The sequence below is a fragment of the Penicillium alfredii genome, assembly GCF_028826965.1.
Source record: "Penicillium alfredii strain IBT 34128 chromosome Unknown utg000004l_segment0_segment0, whole genome shotgun sequence".
Classification (NCBI taxonomy): domain Eukaryota; kingdom Fungi; phylum Ascomycota; class Eurotiomycetes; order Eurotiales; family Aspergillaceae; genus Penicillium; species Penicillium alfredii.
The window spans coordinates 598,984-622,440 of NW_026622701.1; the positions used below are offsets into that span (position 1 = coordinate 598,984).

Genomic DNA, 23,457 nt, shown 5'->3' on the forward strand with positions numbered 1-23,457 from the left:
GAAAAACCCAGGTGGTCCAAGAATACCCATCTATTGAATAAATACAAGTCTCACCCTTGTTTGAAAGGGGCCTGAGCTGGTTGCGTCAGGACAGATTCAACTTGGACAACAGTGGGATCGTGCCGAGCTGTACCATTTGCCTCAGCTGGCTGGTTGGCTTTCGCAACCTCGGCGTTGGCAATCAGGGGGAAAGCTGGGCCTGAAAACCCGCTGGGAGCAATCGATCCCTGCTGTGCGGTTGCTTGGGGGTGTTGTGTGGGTGGAATAAATGGCGCAGCCATGACTGGTGCAGGCTGCGAGGCTGTCTGAGGTGCTGGGACAGAGGGGATAGAAGAAGTTGCAGCCATTGTCGGAAACGGCTGGGTTGTCTCTGGCACGAGGCCGGCGGACAACGGTGTAGGTGGTAAACGAGTAGACGAATCGCCTGGTCCGCCGGCATCTTTCATCTGAATGTCTTTTGCAGGAGGTGGCTCCTCCACTGGAGCCGGGGGACCGCCTGGTGTATTGCGCTTGCCGTATCGAAGCTGCACGACGAGGCTAGCTGGCTCCCCGTCTAAGTTCGACTCATCGCCGCTCGCTTCGTCCTCATCATCGCCCTCAAAATCATTTCCGTCGCCATCATCGCCGCCCTGCCACTCGTTGCCGCTATCGCTGCCGCTTGAATGGGCTTCCGATTCATCCTCGAGGTCCTCGACACTGTATCCCGAGTACCCATTTGGATGAGTAGAGTTTCGTGTCCTTTGGGGTCTGGCAATATCTTCTTCCTCTTCTTCAGAATCGCCACGCTGGCCTGCGAGCAGGGCTTCGCCATAGAGACCCCCAGCACGGGATCGAATCTGCCGCCCACTTGCCGTAAACCGAGGCCGTGTAAACTCAGCTGGAGTGACGGTGGAAGGCGCATCGCGATTCGAGCGTCGGCTTGACAAGTCGTCCGAGAATATCTCTTCGTCATCGGAGTAGGTATACTTCAACTTCTTTCCGCGCGTACGACCCTCATACATTGAAAACCCAGGCTCCGGTCGAGAGAATGCAGCCTTTCGCGCGAGGCGATAATCGCGGCGCTTGCGTTTCTGAGATTCTCGTTAGCATCGTCAATTCATTTTTCACAACGGAACGACTTACCTCCTCTGAAGCTTCGAAGCGGGGAATAGCATGCCGAATTCTTTCGCTGAGCTTCTTGTTGTTGGTGCCTTTCTCTTCCTCGAGCTTATCAGCGATGGCTTGGATCTCTGGAATGCTTCCTGCAACACTAAACCAAGTGACGTGCTTCAAAGCTGGGTTGCTTTCCCGGTAAAGGCGAAAGTGCGTATCGTCCTGTCCTTCGATGAGCCAATATCGCCGTTTCAAACTATCGCGACCCCAGGGCTGGACGGAAAGCGGCTGGTTGAGGTCGTCATCATGGCGCGCCTGCTTGAAGGATTCCTTGATCTTCGCCTGAATTGCTTCCGATGATCCCAAAGACCAGAGGACCAAAGCCCTGAGTAATTGCAGCTATAAAGAAGTATGTCAGAATTGGCTGTCGGTGCATCCAGAACAAGTTCGTGTTGACATACGCGTTCTTCGGGTGACATGGCTGCAAAGTTACGCCCCCCACGCAGGGGGTTTTTGTCCTCCCACGCCTTGGGCCACTGCGATTGATGCGTGTGGATCGCTTCTTCGAGAGGACGAGTGTAGTGATTTCGTCTGTAATTTCCAAATATCGAATTAGCCATTAATTCCAAAACTAATTGGCGATTGCGGACAAAAGCGGGACATCAAGGTCTCCGCATGCGCTGGGGCAACAAGTGGCGACCATACTCAACATCCTTCTTGCGGTTCAAAACAAGCCCAAGCAATGCGCACAGAAGTCGCTCGATATATTCTCCAGGCGGGGACTCGGCCACGCCTATCTCAATATCCTGGGGGCCGTAATGTGGTAATCCCCGGGGGAACACGTCGTGGAAACGCGCGCGGAACATGACGATGAACTAAGCAATGCGACAACTCAGCGGGCGTGTTCCAACGTAGAGCGAACGCGTCATGGACGTGTCCACGGACGAGAAACCAAGCAGAAATTCCTGCGACGATGAAAAACTCACGGCAATGTCTGGGTTGTCTGCCAAAACGTATTCATGTGGTGGTGAGGGTGCCCGTTTCGGCGGCGGCGTCTCGGACTCCTTCTTGAAATACTTAGCAATCCCGAGTGGCTTGTCGACTGCCATGGTGGCTTCGTCATCTGTGGGCGGTGCAGATGATAGCGAAGAAAGGTCCGAATCTGAAGGTGCCATGATGGATGTGGTGGGGAGATGGGATGAAGGAGAAAGTGAGTTCGGCGCGACGAGCGTCACCAGCTGCACTGACATCTGCGCCCGAAGGGCGCTCATTCAAGAGATTCTTTACACCACCGAGCCATTCTCGAGCATGAGTTTTGCTATTTATCACCGATTATATCGAGAAAATACAAAGAGACTGACTACTGGGTCCAGAAAGAAAAAAGAAAAAAGAAAAAAAGCAATGGACTGGGTTGCTAAAGAGATCAATTCGCTAGGACATGAAGCTCGGGGATCCGCCTGAGTGCCATATATTGGGCAGTTATAATCGCCTTGAAAGATGAAGGTCACAGGCGCAATTCATTATTTGATTTGAAGACGTTCCTCTGATCAGTACGACTCTTCCATCAGGCTGAATCCTTAAGAGTAGGAATTAATGTTAATTGAGTGAGCACCTCATGGACGTTATGGCGGTGGGATATGCAACTGGGGTAAGCTATGGCAGTGTCAAGACTACCCAAGCACTTCCTCTGCAGACTTTCGAAGGTCGATATGTCGCTGAAGGAACAGCTCGAGAATCGAGGGTTGGCGCGGATCAATGATGACATCACGTGCATGATGTGGTCATCTATGTCACGTGGTGCAGTAGGTAAGCGATGGAGCGCTAGTCCCAATTCAGTTAGGTTAGCGACCGCACCCTAAAGCCCACAGTCCACTTTGTGCGTCCGAATTCTCTCCTCAACAAGCCCATCTTCAATTCGAGGTACGCCGTCTTCCCACCCATCTCAACTCCCCTCCGACTTCAATACTAACCCAACAGTAGACAGTCGCCATGGGTCGTGTGATCCGCAACCAGAGGAAGGGCCGTGGCTCCATTTTCAGTGAGTGCGACCGCAATCTCTTGCCCCGACTTTTTGAAACCTGCGCGTCAAGGGACACAAGGAGAAGAATCCGCCCCGACACACAACATGCACACACAACAGGAATTAGGAAATTGGAGTGCTGATATCAAATTTTTCTCTACTTACAGCGGCTCACACCCGTCTCAACAAGGCGCCTGCTCAGTTCCGTACGCTCGACTACGCCGAGCGTCATGGATACACCCGCGGTGTCGTGAAGGAGATCATCCACGACGCTGGTCGTGGTGCTCCCCTTGCCCAGGTCCAGTTCCGTCACCCCTACAAGTTCAAGATGGTCACCGAGACCTTCATCGCCAACGAGGGCATGTACACCGGCCAGTTCATCTACGCCGGTAAGAGCGCCGCCCTGACCGTCGGCAACGTCCTGCCCCTCGCCTCTATGCCCGAGGGTACCGTCGTGACCAACGTCGAGGAGAAGTCCGGTGACCGTGGTGCTCTGGGCCGCACCTCCGGCAACTACGTGACCGTCATCGGCCAGAACCCCGACGACGGCAAGACCCGCGTTAAGCTGCCCTCCGGCGCCAAGAAGGTTGTCAAGAACACCTCCCGTGGTATGGTCGGCATCGTCGCCGGTGGTGGCCGTACCGACAAGCCCCTGCTCAAGGCTTCGCGTGCCAAGCACAAGTTCGCTGTCAAGCGCAACTCGTGGCCCAAGACTCGTGGTGTTGCCATGAACCCCGTCGATCACGTAAGTTGCGCCTCATCCGCACCAGTCGTGCCGAACAATCTCGCAGTCGCTAACCCTCTTTCTTCCTACAGCCTCACGGTGGTGGTAACCACCAGCACATCGGTAAGGCCTCGACCATCTCCCGCTACGCCGCCCAGGGTCAGAAGGCCGGTCTCATCGCTGCCCGGAGAACCGGTCTGCTCCGTGGTACCCAGAAGACGAAGGATTAAGGGTGATATTACATGGAGTTTTTCTTGTGATGGGTTGAAAATGGAATTCTGCGATGAGACATATGTACCTAGGCGACTGCGGATAAGCATCCCATGCACCCTTAGCGAATTAAGGTTGTGGCCATCATCCTTTTTCCTGTCGAGCAAGCCCAAGGGTGGAATGGGGGGTCCGGGACAACGCCTAGTGTCCAAGGCAGAGCGGAAAATTTTCGAAAAAAGCCGTTGGGGCTCTGAATGATATACCTTTGATCTCTTTTACGCCATTACCTGTAGACTGCACTTTCAATTGTGTTTTGCAGGATTTCTCTGGCTCGAGTGTTGAGAGATCCATGCTTATACAACAGACGATGGCTTGGGTATTTACGAAATGCCCAAGCATCCATGTTTCCTCAATTCTTGTAAACAATTACTGTCAATCTCCCTATAGAGACCAGCCATGTCGACTATTTTATCTCGGTTGCAACTGGCTACCGGATAGAGTATCCCAGTGCTCTTCGAGGCATGGATCCGATTATCACACATGGCTTCGCAAGATTTTAAATCAGGCGACTAAGCCAAAAGTTTTATCTCCATGACATTTGATCTGGAAATGCATAATATTTAGGGTTTATTGGGAATTTACGCGATGGACTTGATCTATCTGCTGAAGGCCGAGTTATATATTCAGGTCTGTCCTAACCAAAATCCAAAATCTTACCTGGCCAACACATTATCAATGATCACAATACACAAATGACCACAAAACCATACCTGCCCTACAAGTTATTACCAACAAAATGTCATGGAAAAGGAAGTGTCTACTGCATCTCCCAGGGCTACAGCGTTGATCTCAAACTGACCAATCAGCAATCCGGCAGGAGATGTTGAAAAGCGAGGAAATCCCGTCTTTTTCACCTGCGTCCTCGTGAACTTCCTAAGTGCTTTTGAACCCTTAGAAATCCAGGGCAAGCCATACTAATATACTGGTATACTGGTATACTGGTATCAATCTCAACTCGCCATGGCAAACCCGACCTCCCCACAAAGGATTCCCCGCCTGCGCTCATCCCGCAGTGCCCTCGTCTCCGAACGGTGGCAAGCCATCGCCCACCGTGACGCTACCATCGACTCTTTTGTTTACGGCGTTCTCACCACCAAGATTTACTGTCGCCCGTCGTGTTCAGCTCGCTTGGCCCGGCGCGCCAACGTCTGTTTTTACGATACCCCAGCGCAAGCCGAGCAAGCCGGGTTCCGGCCCTGTAAGCGTTGCCGGCCACACTCTGGGCAGACCGCGGCTCAGAGTAATCCCCAAGCAGCGATGGTGGACAGGGCATGCACAATGATTCGAGAGCATGTGGCCGCGGGGCTGAAACCGAGGCTGCAAGACCTGGCAACGCAGGCTGGCTTGACGCCCAGTCATTTCCATCGCATGTTTAAGAAGCACATGGGCTTGACGCCCGGGCAGTATGCGAGTGATGTTGCTCACAGGGACATGGCGCCGTCAGCATCGAGGACACCTTCGACGCCCGAGCTTGAAACGCTGCAACAGGATCTAGTGGTGAATGGGGATCGATCGGATCTGCTGAATCTAGATCAGGGTGAGGGCCAGAGCAGGGACCTGGCGGGTATGCTGACTCCCGGATCTGGCGATTTTCCTGTCATTCCAGACGAGCCCTGGAATGACTTCGACGTGCTGTTGGCGGCAGACCAGGATCCGCCATGGTTGCTGGATTCCTTGATTGACCCCAAGATTTCGGCTGAGTCAGGGCAAGGAAGTAACCAAGTAGTTTTTCCAATTTAAACATTTCTTACCTTTCTATCTTGTTGACACCACGCTGCATTTTTCATTTCTATGATTTCCATGCAGATGCGCCCATGGGTGGAGGGACTGGACACCACAATTGGACCAGAAATCCCAAGTGAAACCGCGTTGAAACCCAGCAATTTCCACGTACTGCGCTGTGGCGGAGGAGATAGGCCGTTAATTATAGCAGATCCCAATCCTGCTGGTCTTCCAATGGGAATGTCGGGCATCTCCACCGTCGGCCCACCAACGCGTGTCACAGCTTTGAGGCAATTGAAACGGTCTCAGAAGAAAAGAAAGAAAATAGAAACAAGGAAACGAGGAAAAGAGAGGAAAAAAAAAGAGCGCCAGCAGTCGAGCATGAACGGAAATCCCCTAAGAAACATGCTGGATTTCCATAGTATATTTGGGCGCCTGGAACAGGTGGCCCAAACACTGACACTCCCCGGCTCCACTGATTGTCAGATCGACATGCGCATTGTATCTTGCTGCATTTTACCCTCGAGAGATTCCAAAAACTTTGGTGGCGTGAATAAACTGGGGCCTTATTCGCATGGTCTTCCGTGTCAGGGGGGAGAGAATCTGATATAATTCCAGACCCTTGCCCCATGTTCTTTCCCAACCCCCCCCCCCCCCTCTCTCTCTCTCTCTCTCTCTCTGTCTCTCTGTCTCTGTCTTCCCCCACCAAATACCCCCCCCCCCCCCCCCGTCTTTCGTTTGATTTGATTTTCGGATTGCATCGAATCGCTTTGTTTTCGAGTTCCCTCACGATCGCTCTGACTCGAATACTATCGCATTGTTCCTGCCCACGCTCTCTTGCGAATTCTCCGTTGCATTTATCCTTCCCTCCCTGCATTTCTTACAAAATTATTCACGATGAATGTGAACAAAAGGATCGGTCGGCTCAAGCAGTGGGCTGGAGAGCGCATGGGTGGAGAGGTGAAGACAAACCTTTCGGATGATTTCAAGGCGATGGAGACCGAGATGGGCGTGCGACACGAGGGTAGGCAATAATACACTCGCCCCGCAGTCTCTGAAGAGCGGACTCTGATTCCTCCCTTTTTCTAGGTGTCGAACACATCCACAAGGCCATGACGGCATACGTCAAAGCCATCTCGAAGCGCAACGAGGGAGACGACAAAGAGAGGACCCTTCCAATTGCCCACCTGGGAACAACCATGGTGGGCCACGGGGAGGATTTCGACGCGAGTTCCGAATATGGGCAGTGCTTGACCAGTCAGTCAAATCATCATTGGATTACTGGGAGGGACCTATGGCTGATTGATTTCTGAATAGTGTTTGGAAGGACTGAGGAGCGCATCGCGCGTGTCCAAGAGAGTTACATTGCACAGGCGAATTCGAGCTGGCTTGAGTCCCTGGAGCGGTCGCTGGCGCAGATGAAAGATTGCCAGGTAAGTCTGGGTGGTCTGTGGAATCGCGTCGGGTCCCATGCTCACAGAACACGCAGCAAGCGCGCAAGAAGCTTGACAGCCGACGGTTGGCCTACGATACATCTCTCGCAAAGATGCAGAAAGCGAAACGAGAGGACTTCCGTGTCGAAGAAGAGCTGCGTAGCCAGAAAGTCAAGTATGAAGAAGCTAGCGATGACGTGCTCCGCCGCATGCAAGACATCAAGCTGGCAGAAGCCGACAATGTGATGGACATGTCGGCTTTCCTGGATGCCCAACTGGAATACCACGAGCGCTGCCGGGAGGCACTCATGCAGCTTAAGAATGAATGGCCTGGCGGGTGAGTCTTGGCCCTGCCCATAAGATTTGAAGCTTTGCCGTCGATGCTAATTTTTACTAGGACCAGTCAAGGGCAAGCTCCCAGCCGTCGGCCAATGCGTGCCCGTTCCAACACAGCCCAGTCGCATCAGGAACGATACGAGCCACTGCAAGAGGAATTATTGAATGCTACCGACAGCCGTCCTACCCTGCGGGCCAGCAGAACTACCTCGGCGCATACGACAGGGTCTCCGGCGCGAGACCCCTACGCAGCCAACAATGGGTACCATCGTCCTACTCCGAGCCGCACATCCACGTTTGAAGGCCCTACTCAACTGCGACAGGAGCAGCCCCCCGCGGCATCTCAGTGGATTCAGCGTGCCACCAGCGAAAATCTGACTGGGCGCTCCAGCAGTACCCAACTTGGCGTCGGCCGAGGCTCTGGTGATCCCTATGCGGATCCCGAGGAAGTGAGCTCTTATGGTCGTTCGAGCCCCGAGCGCAGCATGTATGGCCGATCTATTTCTCCTGCAACCTCCCACGGCAGTGTGATATCGCGCCAGGCCAGTGCGACGGCTTTGAACTCGAACGGATCGAACAAGAAGGCTCCTCCACCTCCACCTCCTTCTCGTGCGAAGAAACCCCCGCCGCCTCCACCGCCCATGAAACGTACGCTTCTCGCAGCGACGGATGCGTAGGCATCGGCTGGGCATTCGCATTACTGTCATCTGGTTTTTGAGCATGGGGTTTGGGAGTTGGGACCGTCTCAGTCGGCCGTGGCGCAGGTTCTTATTGTTATCTCTTCCATCGCTGATCCCCCGAATCTTTGGGGATCGATCGTTCCTTGTCGGCTTCAGGGGTTTCATGTGCGTTTGCATGGATAGTCAGATAAGTGGTCATGCCAGGTTTGAAGAAAGCCAGCAAATTCCAAGCGATTTCTTTTGGTAAAGGTGTGTTATATACTGTAGATGTGTGTCGGACTAGTAGGTCGGTATCTTAGTAGGTACCAGATACTTCTGTAATCGGTTTAAACACATACTATTCAGAGGTAACCAGGTACAAGGTTGGGAGAACGGTATCAAATCTACGCAGACCCCCTGTAATCCTCGGCCCCAATGAGTCAGCCACACGTGATCACCGCACTGAAATCTCCTCGCCGCCTCCTGGTGTTAGGTCGCCCTGCTCTGAGAGATTTCCCCGACCAGCGAGTCGCGAAACGCCCGTCCCCTCCATCTCCATTTTCCATCCAACTTTCGCAACGCGCCATCCCAACGCGCCCTGAACACCTGGGGTCACCCAGTCGCGTAGGGATTCGCCCTTTTACTCGCTTTCCCTCACTCCCCCTTTGTCACTCTTACCCACCCCCATAATTCATCGATCGCATCGCCGAAGCTCCGACCACCGGCCCAAAACATCACGCTTTCCATCGCCAAGCATCCCATACAGGCCTTTCCTAGTCGCATACACCCCAACCACACCATCCCATCGCGTTCCTACCCTCCCTCCCGACCGCGCCTCCCTCCCCCCTCTCGCAACGGGCGCGATCTGGCCTGGCAACCGAGTGGAGACCGCGACGTCCCCCCAACGCGACTCCGCTTCGACCTCAAACCACATTGTCTATTCCACAACGGGTTTTGGAGTTGCTTCATGAATTGAAGAACCACGTGCACCAAACATGGCTTCATTGCAGTCGGCGCCAAATGTGGCGCCCGGCAACGTGAGCTTGCCGCCTAACCTGACGCCGCAGCATGTTCAAGAAGTTCTGCATGTGAGTCGAGCTTGTCCCCCTCTACAAAAATCACATCATCCCAAGTCCTACAAGCCTAGCTCGTCAGTTGTCTCGTGTGTGTATGTTGTCTAACCTCGCCACAGAAATTCAAGCAGATGCAAGAACAAGGCGTTCGCCACGATGACCCTGAATACCTGAAAGCCCATAACCTTCTTTCTGCCATCCAACGGCAGCAAGTCTATCAAAAGCAGCGACAAATGGCACAGCAGCGTCAACAACAGATGAACGGTGGTGCTGCCCCGGACCCCACCGCCAATGGTGCCCACGGTATGTCACCTCCCTCGGTCGCGATTTGTGTTCGCGCCAAATCGCCCAAGTCTTTTTGCAGCCACTGACCTTTCTTCATAGCTCGCACTGGCTCAGCTTCCTCGGCAACTGGCGCCGGTCAGGACGCTCTTGCTACTGCCACTCAGCCTCAGACTGCAGGACAGAAGAAAGCTTCGGTCAGTAGTGGTAGCTTTTCGCCAGAGCAATTGGCCACCCTTCGGAATCAAATTCTTGCCTTTAAGATGCTGTCGAAGAATCTCGCCATCCCGAATGCCGTTCAACAACAGCTCTTCGCGTCCAAGAAATCCCAGACGCCCACTCCTGCGGAGAATGTTGCTTCAGCTGAGAGTATTGTTGAGAATGCGGATAAAAGTGGTGGACAAGCTGCCGACCGTGCCGAAGCTACACCGGGCAAGGAGTGGTACGATAGCTTTCAGTCCCCCTACGACTCGCTGTCAAAGACTATCAGCTATACCGACCACGCCAGTCGCGCAAATCGCGTGCGCATCCCAGCTATCTTGCCTCCAGGGATTGATCTGGAACAGGTTCGCGAGGAACGCGAATTGATTTTGTACAACCGGATCACCGCTCGCAAAGCGGAGCTGGCTAAGCTTCCTGCGAACCTCGGCGTGTGGGACACCAGCAAAAGTGATGCACCTACCGGTGACGATTCGCTGAAATTGAAGGCTCTACTCGAATACAAGAAGCTCAATTTGTTGGGCAAGCAAAAGCAACTGCGCAAGCAGGTCCAAAACGAGATGTTCCAATTCGAAAACCTGGGAATCACTGCCAACCGCTCGAACCATCGCCGCATGAAGAAGCAATCGCTCCGCGAGGCACGGGTCACCGAGAAACTCGAGAAGCAACAGCGAGATGCTCGTGAGACTAGGGAAAAGAAGAAACAATACGACCAGCTGCAGGCCATCCTCAACCATGGCGCCGAGCTGGCCAACGCCACGATCCAGCAACGCACTCGCTCTCAGAAACTGGGCCGAATGATGCTCCAGCACCACCAGCACATGGAGCGTGAGGAGCAGAGGCGTGTGGAACGCACAGCGAAGCAACGTCTCCAGGCCTTGAAGGCTAACGATGAAGAGACTTACATGAAGCTCTTGGGACAGGCCAAGGATTCGCGTATTTCTCACCTGCTCAAGCAGACCGACACCTTCTTGAAGCAGCTTGCTGCCTCGGTCAGGGCACAACAGCGCAGCCAGGCTGACAGATATGGCGACGATGAAGAGGACCTCGAAGATGAGGACGAAGAGTTGGCTGATAGCGACGAGGAAGACACTTCTGGAAAGAAGAAGATCGACTACTACGCTGTGGCTCATCGCATCCAGGAGCAGGTCACGGAGCAACCCACTATCCTTGTGGGTGGTACTCTGAAGGAGTACCAGATGAAGGGTTTGCAGTGGATGATTTCGCTTTACAACAACAACCTAAACGGTATCCTGGCCGACGAGATGGGTCTTGGAAAGACGATTCAGACCATCAGTTTGATCACCTACATCATCCAAAAGAAGAGGAATAACGGGCCTTTTCTGGTCATTGTCCCTCTCAGTACGCTGACCAACTGGAATATCGAGTTCGAGAAATGGGCGCCCTCAGTCAGCAAAGTCGTCTACAAGGGCCCTCCCAATGCGCGCAAGCAGCAACAGCAGCAGATCCGTTGGGGCAATTTCCAGGTTCTTTTGACAACCTACGAATACATCATCAAAGACCGGCCAATTCTCAGCAAAGTCAAGTGGACTCACATGATTGTTGATGAGGGTCACCGCATGAAGAACTCCCAGTCCAAGCTGAGCAGCACTCTGTCGCAGTACTACCACAGCCGATACCGTTTGATTTTGACGGGTACCCCTCTGCAAAACAACCTTCCCGAACTGTGGGCTCTGCTCAACTTCGTCCTTCCCAATATCTTCAAGTCCGTCAAGTCATTTGATGAGTGGTTCAACACTCCATTCGCGAACACTGGTGGCCAGGACCGCATGGACCTCAGCGAGGAAGAACAGCTGCTCGTTATCCGCCGTCTTCATAAGGTTCTTCGACCTTTCCTGCTCCGACGTCTGAAGAAGGATGTCGAAAAGGACCTGCCGGACAAGCAGGAGCGGGTTATCAAGTGTCGCTTCTCCGCCTTGCAGACAAAGCTGTACAAGCAACTTGTGACCCACAACAAGATGGCTGTCAGCGATGGGAAGGGTGGCAAGACTGGCATGCGTGGTTTGAGCAACATGCTCATGCAGCTGCGAAAGCTGTGCAACCACCCTTTTGTCTTCGAGCCTGTGGAGGACCAGATGAATCCCAGTCGCATGTCCAACGACCTTTTGTGGCGAACCGCTGGAAAGTTCGAGCTTCTTGACCGGATATTGCCCAAGTTCCGTGCTACTGGCCATCGGGTCTTGATGTTCTTCCAGATGACGCAGATCATGAATATCATGGAGGATTTTCTTCGCTTACGTGGCTTGAAATATCTACGCCTTGATGGTTCGACCAAGTCGGATGACCGTTCGGATCTGTTGAAGTTGTTCAACGACCCCAACTCCGATTACTTCTGTTTCTTGCTTTCGACCCGCGCTGGTGGTCTTGGTCTGAACTTGCAAAGTGCGGACACCGTCATTATCTACGATTCCGACTGGAACCCTCACCAGGATCTGCAAGCCCAGGATCGTGCTCATCGTATCGGACAGAAGAACGAAGTTCGCATCTTGCGACTGATCAGTTCCAACTCGGTTGAGGAGAAAATTCTGGAGCGTGCGCAGTTCAAACTTGACATGGATGGCAAGGTCATTCAGGCCGGAAAGTTCGACAACAAGTCTACCAATGAAGAGCGAGATGCTCTTTTGCGTACCCTTCTGGAGACCGCGGAAGCGGCGGATCAAATCGGCGACCAGGATGAGATGGACGATGACGATCTCAACGATATCATGGCTCGGTCGGAAGGGGAACTGGCTACCTTTCAGCAGATCGATCGGGAGCGAGCGCAGAATGGCGATTACGGCCCTGGCCACCGTTATCCCCGGCTCATGTGTGAGGCCGAACTGCCGGATATCTACATGCAAGAGGACAACCCTGTCACGGAAGAGGTCGAGGTCGAGGTGTCCGGCCGTGGGGCTCGTGAGCGCAAGGTGACCAAGTACGACGACGGTTTGACAGAAGAGCAGTGGCTGATGGCGGTTGACGCCGATGACGATACTATCGAGGATGCTATTGCCCGTAAAGACGCCCGTGTTGAACGTCGCCGAGTCAACAAGGAAAAGCGTGGGAAGAAGGGCCAGGACGTCGAATCTTCGCCTGAGCCTTCTCTGGACGGCTCTGAGACTCCCCAGCAGAAGAAGCGCCGCCGTGGCCCTCCTCCCAAGCGCAAGGCTGAAGAGGTTGTCGAGGAAACCCCACAACCCAAGCGCAAGAGAGGCCGCCAGCCTAAGGTCCCGGATACTCTGAGCAGCGCTGACCGCGCCACGTTGAACCGGATTCTCGAGAGCACAATCCAGTCCTTGATGGAGATGGAGCAGGAGATCCCCGGCGAGGGCTCTGACAGCGAGGAAGGACCCGTTGTCCGTGCGATCATGGAGCCGTTTATGAAACCTCCGCCGCGCTCGTACTATCCCGACTACTACATGATCATTCAGAAGCCCATTGCCATGGAAGCTATTCAGAAGAAGGTCAAGCGAGACGACTACCAAAACCTGAAGGATTTCCGCGACGACATCCACCTGCTCTGCCAGAATGCTCGGACGTACAACGAGGATGGCAGTGTGTTGTTCCAGGATGCCAACGACATTGAGGTAAGTTTTGGTTTCTGAGCTGCTTCCAATCCAGGAAGATACTAATTTTGCAATAGGCCAAATGCGTGGCGGAATTGAAGAAGCACACCGAGGGTCACCCAGAGTTCGCCAATTTCGATGACCCCGGTGTCGGGGATGGCCAGTCGACTGGTGCTGAGACGCCTATGACTGGCAGTACCGCTGGACAGCCCAAGCTCAAGCTGACGTTCAGCAACCCTAATCGGGACAGCGTTAGCACTGGAAACGGCGCTGAATTCGGCGATGAGGAGTAGCACGCTTGAAGTGTGCCTGCCGGGGCAATACCCACCCCAACATGTGTAATCTGAAAGTCTCCTGTTTCTTTTCTTCTCTGTACTTTGAGGAGGGCGTTTTTCTGTGACTGTTTCAACTGGGTGAACTGGGGGGAAAGATGATGGCGCTGTATTCTGTTTCGTTCAATAAGCGATCTACTTTCCCGGGGACAGTGTGGTTCGTCCCCGTGCATGTGTTTTTCTGAAATATGTACCTGCTAGTTAGGGCCATTCGAATTGATTCTTCGAATCAGTGCAATTATCTTGTTCTTGTCTTGCATTCCGTAGTCGACGTTTACCGGATCGAGTGGGTCTGCCCTGTTCGTGCAGAACATCGACGAGAACGGCTGCCGATCTCTCGCTCACCGATCCTTTGCGGCATGTGGTATAAAAGAATGGTTCTTGCTGTTTCCCCGCGGTTCCTCTGCATCTTTCTTGTGTCTCCCTGGTCATGTCTGTGAATCAAGATCTCGCCGGCAAAGTTGCCATCGGTAAGCTCTATTTTCGACTTGAGTACTTTAAGTACTTTAATTACTCCAGTCCTGGAAAGACCAAAAGAAAGAAAAGAAGAGAAGAGAATTGAAGAAGAAGAAACTAATAATATTGACCAGTAACCGGAGCAAGCCGCGGCATCGGCGCCGGCATCGCCCAAAAACTAGCCCAACGCGGCGCCCACATCGCGATAAACTACCTCTCCTCAACAGCCGCCGCCGAATCCATCGCCGAGCAGATCCGTACCAACTACGGCGTGCGCGCCATCACGTTAAAAGCCGATGTCGCGCAGGAGGCCGAAGTGAAGGCGATGTTCGAGGCCGTGCACCGCGAGTTCGGGCGCCTGGATATCGCCGTCAGCAACTCGGGCATCGAGCATTTCGGGACGCTGGGCGAGGTCGCTGGCGAAGAGATTGACCGTGTCTTTGCGGTTAATGTTAAGGGGCAGTTTTTTGTGGCGCAGGAGGCGTTTCGCTATATGGAGGATTTTGGACGGGTTATGTTGACTTCGTCTATTTCGGCTACTAAGGTGAGACACACACACACAAAGAGGAAGAGAGAGAGAGACGAATTGTACAACTACTTACACTACCCAGGGCGTCCCCCGCCACGCCGTCTACGCCGCCTCCAAAGCCGCCGTTCAGGGCATGACCAAGTGCCTAGCCGTCGACTTCGGCTCGCGCAACATTACCGTCAACTGCATTGCCGCCGGCGGCGTCAAGACTGACATGTACACCGAGATGGCGGCCAAGTACATCCCCGGCGGCGAGAACATGTCGCCGCAGCAGATCGACGCCGCCCTGTCCAAGTGGTCTCCGCTCGGCCGGCCCGGCGAGGTGGATGATATCTCGGGCGTGGCAGCGTTGATTGCCAGTCCTGAGTCGCAGTGGTTGACGGGGCAGACGTTCCAGGTATCGGGGGGAGCGGCTATGGCTTAGGGCTTTTTATTTCCCCTGGGTTTCGGGTTTAATTGATTGCCTGGGGCTACTTTTGTTGGGAAGAAGTACTATTGATAATATTTTCGAGTTTATGTCCACATCTTGGTCCTAGAGTTTCTTTTCTAATCTTAGGTTGTTGAACCACCTGCTGCGTTTCCCAACATCCTCGAGAGTATAATGAGACCAGTACAAAATGACTTCAAAGCAAAAACGTCTACTCAGCAACCTTGATGCAGACCTTTCCAACATGAGTCCCAGACTGGAGGTACTCAAAGGCTTTGACAGCTTCTTCAGCAGAGAAGCCGAACTCCTTCTCAACAGGCAGACGAAGTCCCTTGCGCCCAACGAACCGCACAACCTCCTGCAGCAGCTGGGTAGACCCCACGGTGATGCCACGGACCACTGCACCCTTGGACAGCGCAAGGGTAGCAACATCGGGCATTTCCTTGGCCTGAGAGAGGAAGCCAATCACGGAAACGTTGCCTCCCATTTTGACAGAGTTGATACTCTCGGCGATGGTACCGGAGCCACCGTTCTCGAACACGTAGTCCACACCCTCGCCGTTGGTTAGGCGCAGAACCTCCTTGGACCATTCTGGGTGCGTCTTGTAGTTGACGCAGTAGTTGGCGCCGAACTTGGCCTTGACAAACTCGAGTTTCTTGTCACTTGAGGAGGTGATGATGGTGGTGGCTCCGGCGGCTTTGGCTAGGATCAATCCTGTGATCGACACACCCCCGGTTCCTGATAGTTGATGGATGAGCGACAAGATACCTTAAATAATTACCTTAAAGGCAAGCCTTTTCATACCTTGTAACAGAACGATTTGACCAGGCTTCAAGGGAGTCAAGGCGTAGAGGGCGTTCCATGCCGTCACGCCGGTGCAAACCAAGGTGGACCACTCCGAGAAGCTCTGAGGTGAATTCTCTGGCAGTTTGACAGCCGCAATAGCGGGGAGAGTGATATATTCACAGAGGACCCCATCAACAGGACCGCCTTGGCCATTCAGCCAGTCCATCTGCTGGCCGAAGATGTTGGTCGGGTCGAAGGTACCGATCACACGGTCACCCTTGGCGAGATTCTTGACGCCCTCGCCAACACCGACGACGACCCCGGCAGCATCGGAGCAAGGAACAACGTTGTCCTTGACCGGGAAGGGGTAGCCCGAAGTGGCGACGCCGATGTCACGGTAGTTCAAAGAGACCGAGTGGACTTTGATCAAGACTTCGTGTTTGGTGGGGACGGGGATTTCTTCTTGGAAGGCTTTCAAATTGCGGACTGAGCTCCGGGGGCCATTGATGCGGATGGCTGTCTGGGACATGATGGTCTGAATTCGATGTGATCTGGATTAGAGTGATGAGAGATGAATGGGGTTGAACTTCAGTCCGGAGTCGAGATCTACCTTTATATACCCCTGGTCTGAGTTCCACGTCGTTTGAAGTCTCTATTTGCTGATAAATTCTGATTACTAGAATCTTGATCACCTTTTGAAACCCATGAAGTGACGATGTATAGACTTTCTACGCGGGTGGATCCAAATCCCCAAAATTGGAGAGCGCCATACCCGCACTAAACTCACCTCTCCAAAGACTACACGCCTGAAGATAGCCTGCTATTGCCTGGTATTAGCAAGCACCATGATTAAATTGACATCGCTCGGAAAATTTCAGATCTCTGCAGCAAGAGAACATGAGCTTGGGATACTCGGGTGAATTCAATCGACCATGCTCCATCGCGCTGTCTGTCAATCTTCCCGGCCCTTTCTATACCTTCAGTCAGAGGAAATGGGATTATTTCACTTCTATCAACCCCCTAAATTGACCAATTGAGCATAAGACAATCATCGGCATTGGTCATTAACAGCAACATTTCATTGCGAAACCAAAGCACATAGATGATGGTCGAGCGATCTCCAAATTCGGAGAAGTGGATCGAATCTCATTTGGAGAATTGGACTACAATGATATGAGTCTGGAATTTCGTGATTTGACCATATATTTACTTGGCACGAATATTTCAATCATTTCATACGCTTCGGTCACTTTTGGGCCGGTCCATGATTGTCCTGCTTGAGAGTTTTCATTGATTTCTGGCTGATAGCCGTCTATACTCCACAAGCACCTCGCCTATCATTTGTATGAACGAAAAGGGCGAATTGCCGTGCATTATATGCGACCACACCGTAATGATCCGGTCTGGAAGGATGGCAGGTTGGACAGTCCTTTCAATAGAGTGTTCGTTAACGGATGAGAGTCCCTCGTAAACAACTTCTTGGATCCATTCAACGAGGTGGATTTCACGGTCTTAAGCATTCAGTACATTAATGACTGTTCTGAATAATAAAAGAAGGATAATAAAGCCCGGGGAAGTAAAAACACGAACCTGTCAAGGGCACATCATGCATCGTATCTTGGATGCAAACCAGCCATTTTTCAAGAAATATCGAGCAATCCAGACCACACAAGGTAGCCTCGATACTCCAAAGCACAGACTGGTTGTGTTTGAGATATTGAATACCAAGTTTGACCAATGTAGCAAGGAAATTGGTTGCATGGGATGCTGCCAGAAACGAGCTCCATTCGCGGTCCACGGGCGGGCTTGCTCGAATTGACTGAGCAATCTCGGCCGGTTCCCATGTGAAGATTTTCCTCGTTCGAAACACATCAAAGCAGTTACGAATATATGCAAGGCTCAGCAGTGCACTTGATGTGAAAGGCAAAGGTCCGTTGGGATCCAAAGGTTCTAAGTTGGACTCGGGGGTCTTTTGCCACGAGGAAGTCCACTTTCGCAGAGCAGACCTTGAATTAGTGTAGGGTCAGCGATAGATCCTTGAATTCAAGCTCGAACCTGAGGTGGGGAGCAAATGGAGCCTTTACTCGAAAATAGTCTGGGAGTCATTGGAAGAGGCTAGTGACAAGCTGCCAGCAAGGGATCTTCGAGTCCAGAGAATCTTTTGCAACAATCCATGAATCAACACGTAATTTGCAATTGGCGAGGGAGCCAGGGATTTGGGTTCGACTGAATGGTCCGAAGACAACAGGGCATCCAGAGTATCCTGGAATCGCCGCTGTTCATGGGGAGTATCTTGTCGCAGCAGACTCCAAGTAGTTGCGTCTGGTGCTGTCCACTCTGGACAAGAGCATGGTAGCTTCAAGTTGACTTCATCGCACCAAATGATAGGGGGCACATCAAACGCAATACTATGGATTCCGAGGAAGCAGAAAGCGAACAGTTTAGTGCGTCTTTCTGATTCCCGCCGGGCCCACTGCTTCCAATCTATATCTTCCCGAGCTTGCGGGCTTTCTTCCAATCCACTCAATCTTAGAGATTGTCCAAGTAGGCTCTGTAAGACACAGGCTTCATTTCTGAGGCTCGGATCGCTTTGCCAAGTAGCAAACTGTGCAAGGCAAAGTAGACAGCGCACTTCGTCGATAAATTGTCGTCTGGACGTAGCGTCTTCACCAGATGAAGCCATAGACTGCTTGGTTTCAAACTGTGCACTATTCCGTCGACTAGCAAATAGAAGGGACTTTGAATAGTAGAACAGTTCTGCTGCCGAAGTGCTCTCGAACCTGTCTAATGCCCCAATGGCCATCATAGCCAAGCACAGCTCTGGCGAGCATGACTCGAGCTTGAATGTTGGGGCATGCGTAAAGGGAAAATGGGGATAAAACCCAGTAAAGTACCCAGCGAGATAGCGAGTCAACGCATTGCTTGAAGGTAGTCTGGGATGAGGAAAGTATTTTTCTACTCGTCCTAGCGAGAGGAGTAGCCTGGTTCGATCTGATGGTGCAACAGTAGGACTCGCAAAATGCGGAACAATCTGGGTTGCTGTGTGAAAGTTGTCAGATGTTTCTATAATCAGACCATAAATGAGGCTAATTAAGCTCACCTAGAGACAATTGGGGCGAAGGGAAGATGGTCGGAAATTCATAAGCAGAAGGCCCAGCTTGGTTATTTCCGAACAATGGATATCCACCATGGCCTGTTTTACCCTCTTAATTTGATTAACTTTAAAGCTGTAGGAATGTTGAAAGTAGAGGCGACTGACCGATGTTTTGAAGCCCTTGCTCCGGTATAGGTGAAAATAAATGATTCTCTGACGGAGAGAACGCGTTTCTAAATAAAGTTAGGTATGTTAGACCACTCAAACCTCCTTATGAGTTATCGCAATAAAAAAAAAGGAAGGGTATATGGTTTACCCAAGAGGTCGGTCAGGATTAGTGAGAAAGCCCAAAGAATGGGGCGATTGGTAGGGACCAGAACTGAGCTCTGATCGAGCATGACATTGTCCTGTGGATCTATGATCCAGAGTTATATATGGTGAGTGGTCTTGGCCCGGTGTTAATTGTTCATTGCCATCCAAATTCTGCACAGGCAAGTCGCTGGAGTCCGAGTGATCAGCAATACGCTCATGCCGACGCAAAAGGTCACGTCGAGAGAATGATGCACCACAGCGACAAGGAAAAGGCTTCTCGTTGGTGTCTATAAGAAGTTAGAATTGATGCAACCGTAACTACAGGTGAGATGAACGAACGTCGTCTTGTGTGGCGTTGGAGATGCTCTAGCCTCCGGAATGCTCTCCGACAATACGTGCAAGAGAATTCTTTCCTGGTATCAGAGGCAGATGCTTGAGGCGTCGGCATCAATACGGGTTGTAATATGAGGCTGCAGATATCAAATGCGGCTAATGGATAGTCCAGTCCAGGAATCTTTTGGAGAAGACCTGGTGTGCCGTTGGGGAAAACGCCGAGATGACTCAGCATATTTGTTCGCCTCAGGCTCTCACCTGAATATTCCCAGCGTTAAAAAGAAATTAGAGATTCATGTGTTTTTTGCTTTGTGGTGTGAAATAATCATCGAGGAATCGAATGATATGAGTCGCTGTACTTTGTGATGCCAGAATTGTATACAGCCAGCAGCTATCGCCGAAACGGGAAATTTAGTTTCATAGCCCAAGTTTGGAAATAATAAGACGAAAAGGGTATGAAATACCAATGTACAGTTATCATAGATCACAGTTAATCCTCGACAGCTCTTAGTGCTACTCAGCGGTTCTCTAGCTAGAAGTGTACAAGACATGGGAAGCTATGGGCAACTCTGAAGGCATATCGTAACTCCTAAAAATATTTACAACCAGAATCTAGTTCTGAGCATAGGCTAAGAAATAAGCAGGCTACGCATCCATAGATCTATGGAATGGGTGACCTGATCGACCTGGAGGCTCGGGTTGAAGGGATCCGGGCCCACATCTTGAACCGCCCCTATTCTAGCGCCAGTCGGAACCTTCGCGTGCATCCTTCCGGGGGAACCTATTTAACGAGCTTGTTTGTGTCTAAATTCTTCAAGCGAATCAGGATTTCGCTCTTACACAACAGCGGAAAATGGCCGAATCCAACGAGATCAAGGCCAATTGGCTCGAATATCTTGGTCTCTTTTCCTTGCAGTGCCTTATCCCAGCGGTTTTCCTGGCTGCAACCCCAAAAGGGTCGCGTTGGCGCTATGTGCCCATCGCGGGAATGATCTGGATCACCAAGCATTGCATGCACCCGGTTTCAGACCGACGTGTCTTTTGGGCCTGTGGGGTTTCCATCTTGGTGATGATGGTGTTCCAGGCTATACAGTTCTTGCTGATCGAGCCACTTGACATTTCAGATGTCTCCCGCGTACGGGGAGAAGATGCAGAGGGATTCGGGGCTCGTGTGTATCAGGCATTTAAGCTGTTTCTTCAGCATCGGCATATCAACACGCCCTGGCAAACCCGAAATGTCCCATCTCATCCCGAGTACTATCGGCGTCGGGGAATGCCCACACCCTCTCGCGGGCGCTTTTTGCTTCGACAAACCCTTACTTTTGCGTGGCAGTACCTCGCTGTTGATATGTTTGGCACCGTTGGTCGTCAACAAGTGGAAAAGAAAGGGAGGTCTAGCGGAGAATTCTCGCCTCTCGAGTGGAGCGTGAGCGCTGAAAAATGGGTCGAGCGAGCCATCACGAATATTATTACTTGGTTTATCGTGGCTCGACTTATCCTCGACTATCAATATCGATTCAGGTCGATTCTTTGCGTGGGACTTGGGCTGGATTCTCCGGCCAACTGTCCTCCGGCGTTTGGAAGTATGGCTGATGCATACACAATACGGAACTACTGGGGGTGAGTTGCCCTGAGATCTAGTATCTCTCAGACCACCAATACGATTGACTCTAACTATTTTCAACAGCGTATTCTGGCATCAATTCCTTCGGAAACCATTTACCTCGGCCAGTAGCTTTATTACGCGGAATATACTCGGCCTCCCGCGACCATCTCTTTTGGAGAGATATACCAATATTTTCCTCGTCTTCTTTTGCTCTGCTACCATGCACGTCATGATAGATTATGTGCAGACGATCGCTGTGCAGCTCTCTGGCTCCATGCCATTCTTCCTGTCGTTTGTCCTGGGAATCATGATCGAGGATGGCGTGCAAGCGCTGTGGAGACGACTGCAGACTTCTGGAAAGATTCAAACAAGTGAAAGCCAAGTTCCCCCACGATGGAAGAGGATTGTTGGTCTACTTTGGGTAATGGCGTGGCTGGGAATTACTTCGACATGGTTCCTCCACCCGCACACGCAGTTACCAGAGCCCAATGCCTCGGTCCCATTCCACTTTGCAGAGCGGCTTGGTTTGGATATTGTGGGTGGTATACTTCTAATTGGCGGTATAGTCTTAGGTTGGGTGTTTGAAGTTGAAGTGTGAGATTTATGTGACCACTTCCAAAAAAAAGTACTTAGGGTTTGGTTAGAGGATCAGGCCAGCTTCTCTAAACATCCCAAAACTTTCCAACCATCCCTCGACCGGATTGTGGTCCTCATCAAACCCTGCCTGTCTCAGCTTCTTCAGACTCAATTGCCGGTCAAAAGTCAGCCAGTAGCCCACGCTATCCAACTGCTGATTCCCCGCGCCAACACCTCCACTAACAGCGTTTGCACGCCCACACTGTGCAAAGATATCCCGGTACTTGGTGATATACCTTCCAGGCGGCAAGTCCAAAGTATCGCCAGGAAGCTCGCCGACCTTCAAAGTATTATCTGATGCGGATGAGGTCTCAACAGGTCCTACACCCACGAGACCAAACCATTTTGCTAGCTGGGGCCAGATCTCGCCATACGTGCATGGCTCATCGCGATCAGCGACGTTGAACAAGCGTCCACCGCCACATTTCTCAGGATGCAGTGAGGCATAGATCATGAAACGCGCGAGAGTCTTGCTAGAGACTGGACTGAACAGCGCATTAGCAGCGGTGGCGTTACCCGGGAAGGGGACTTCGACAGCGACTGCGTTGGAATCCTTGCTCTCGGGCCCAACACCGTTGTTATAGGCGTACAAGGACAGGTATTGGGCCCAATGCAGTGCCAGGCTAAATTGAGAGCCGTTGGGCGTGAACCCAATCTTCGATGGAACGTCAGCTATACCTACTCACCAAGGCTTGTGTGATGTTGGGAAAAGACTCACGATTGCATCCGGGCAGACCTCACACCAAGTCCATTTCTTCCCTTGACTCGCTGTGCTTAGAATCTCCCGGTATACAGGATAGACGACGGTTTTTGCGTAGTCAGAGGGTAGGTCATTGACCATGTCCTCTTGCAAAGGAGGGGTGAAAGTGCCGCCAGGGGCATAGATGCCATATCCCTGGTGCTTATTGTTAGCACTCAGTCGATTAACTGGTTTTATGTAATGTGCATACTCGTGTACCACCCGGAAATGCGACAAACTTGAGATTCGGGCTGATCAAGTTGTGGGCGTCGATTACATTTTCAAACATATGTCGATTGACTGCGACCTCCTCGAGATCATCGTCGATAGCAGAGAAAACTTGAAAAATTAGACTAGAAATATTTGGAATTGACTCCGCCATTGTCACATACCCAAGTAGTAAACGTGGGTCACACTTTCGATGTCGGCATTTGCCTGCTTCAAGGAATTTGCCAATGTCGCCCCATCGCCGTGGCGAAGATTGATATTCGAGATCAGGTCTAGTTCAGGCCTGTGCGCGTTGATTTCAGGCCAATGGGACTGGGAAAGATCAAGCGGGCGGTTTGTGACCGCAGTGACTTTGGAAAAGGCGCCAGCATGAGGGTAAGGGCTGAGGAGTTGGTCAACCAAGGCCCAGCCGATGATACCAGAGGCGCCGTAGACAATGGCGTGCGATTTCCCGGCCATGTTTTATTGGAGAATTAAGTGCAATCAATACAATCAAATGGGGCGTTCGCCAATGCAACGTTGCTTTCTTTTAAGTACAGGGCAAGTGGAGACATGCGGTGCATCTGATTTTCGATCCAGCCCA

At 51.9% G+C, this 23,457-nt stretch overlaps 9 protein-coding genes across 9 annotated transcripts; 6 read left to right on the forward strand and 3 right to left on the reverse strand.

Moving 5' to 3' along the window:
- Window positions 1-56: 56 nt before the first annotated feature.
- Window positions 57-2,267, reverse strand: NUU61_001871 (uncharacterized protein; the record flags this gene model as incomplete). The annotated part of the gene is made up of 5 exons (XM_056652453.1): window positions 57-1,070; window positions 1,123-1,491; window positions 1,554-1,683; window positions 1,798-1,967; window positions 2,079-2,267. Coding segments are annotated over 5 exons (1,872 nt in total), but the record flags the coding sequence as incomplete, so codon positions are not given.
- An 814-nt stretch (window positions 2,268-3,081) lies between these two features.
- NUU61_001872 (60S ribosomal protein uL2) lies at window positions 3,082-4,080 on the forward strand (the record flags this gene model as incomplete). The annotated part of the gene is made up of 3 exons (XM_056652454.1): window positions 3,082-3,130; window positions 3,280-3,857; window positions 3,929-4,080. The coding sequence occupies 3 exons, from the start codon at window positions 3,082-3,084 to the stop codon at window positions 4,064-4,066; spliced, it is 765 nt and encodes a 254-aa protein (XP_056513521.1). The 3' UTR covers window positions 4,067-4,080.
- A 986-nt stretch (window positions 4,081-5,066) lies between these two features.
- Window positions 5,067-5,846, forward strand: mpt (putative DNA repair and transcription factor Ada; the record flags this gene model as incomplete). The annotated part of the gene is made up of 1 exon (XM_056652455.1): window positions 5,067-5,846. The coding sequence occupies one exon, from the start codon at window positions 5,067-5,069 to the stop codon at window positions 5,844-5,846; it is 780 nt and encodes a 259-aa protein (XP_056513522.1).
- An 879-nt stretch (window positions 5,847-6,725) lies between these two features.
- NUU61_001874 (uncharacterized protein) lies at window positions 6,726-8,274 on the forward strand (the record flags this gene model as incomplete). The annotated part of the gene is made up of 5 exons (XM_056652456.1): window positions 6,726-6,852; window positions 6,918-7,085; window positions 7,146-7,261; window positions 7,309-7,598; window positions 7,659-8,274. 5 exons carry the CDS (start codon window positions 6,726-6,728, stop codon window positions 8,272-8,274), a joined length of 1,317 nt encoding a protein of 438 aa, XP_056513523.1.
- A 977-nt stretch (window positions 8,275-9,251) lies between these two features.
- On the forward strand, window positions 9,252-13,689 carry NUU61_001875 (putative RSC complex subunit (Sth1); the record flags this gene model as incomplete). The annotated part of the gene is made up of 4 exons (XM_056652457.1): window positions 9,252-9,344; window positions 9,449-9,632; window positions 9,714-13,417; window positions 13,474-13,689. The coding sequence occupies 4 exons, from the start codon at window positions 9,252-9,254 to the stop codon at window positions 13,687-13,689; spliced, it is 4,197 nt and encodes a 1,398-aa protein (XP_056513524.1).
- A 469-nt stretch (window positions 13,690-14,158) lies between these two features.
- On the forward strand, window positions 14,159-15,137 carry NUU61_001876 (uncharacterized protein; the record flags this gene model as incomplete). The annotated part of the gene is made up of 3 exons (XM_056652458.1): window positions 14,159-14,198; window positions 14,319-14,728; window positions 14,796-15,137. 3 exons carry the CDS (start codon window positions 14,159-14,161, stop codon window positions 15,135-15,137), a joined length of 792 nt encoding a protein of 263 aa, XP_056513525.1.
- Window positions 15,138-15,351: 214 nt separating this feature from the next.
- On the reverse strand, window positions 15,352-16,455 carry NUU61_001877 (zinc-dependent alcohol dehydrogenase family protein; the record flags this gene model as incomplete). The annotated part of the gene is made up of 2 exons (XM_056652459.1): window positions 15,352-15,878; window positions 15,945-16,455. 2 exons carry the CDS (start codon window positions 16,453-16,455, stop codon window positions 15,352-15,354), a joined length of 1,038 nt encoding a protein of 345 aa, XP_056513526.1.
- Window positions 16,456-20,518: 4,063 nt separating this feature from the next.
- NUU61_001878 (wax synthase family protein) lies at window positions 20,519-21,869 on the forward strand (the record flags this gene model as incomplete). The annotated part of the gene is made up of 2 exons (XM_056652460.1): window positions 20,519-21,285; window positions 21,353-21,869. 2 exons carry the CDS (start codon window positions 20,519-20,521, stop codon window positions 21,867-21,869), a joined length of 1,284 nt encoding a protein of 427 aa, XP_056513527.1.
- Window positions 21,870-21,911: 42 nt separating this feature from the next.
- Window positions 21,912-23,333, reverse strand: NUU61_001879 (SDR family oxidoreductase; the record flags this gene model as incomplete). The annotated part of the gene is made up of 4 exons (XM_056652461.1): window positions 21,912-22,562; window positions 22,626-22,802; window positions 22,858-22,985; window positions 23,039-23,333. 4 exons carry the CDS (start codon window positions 23,331-23,333, stop codon window positions 21,912-21,914), a joined length of 1,251 nt encoding a protein of 416 aa, XP_056513528.1.
- Between the last annotated feature and the right edge of the window lie 124 nt (window positions 23,334-23,457).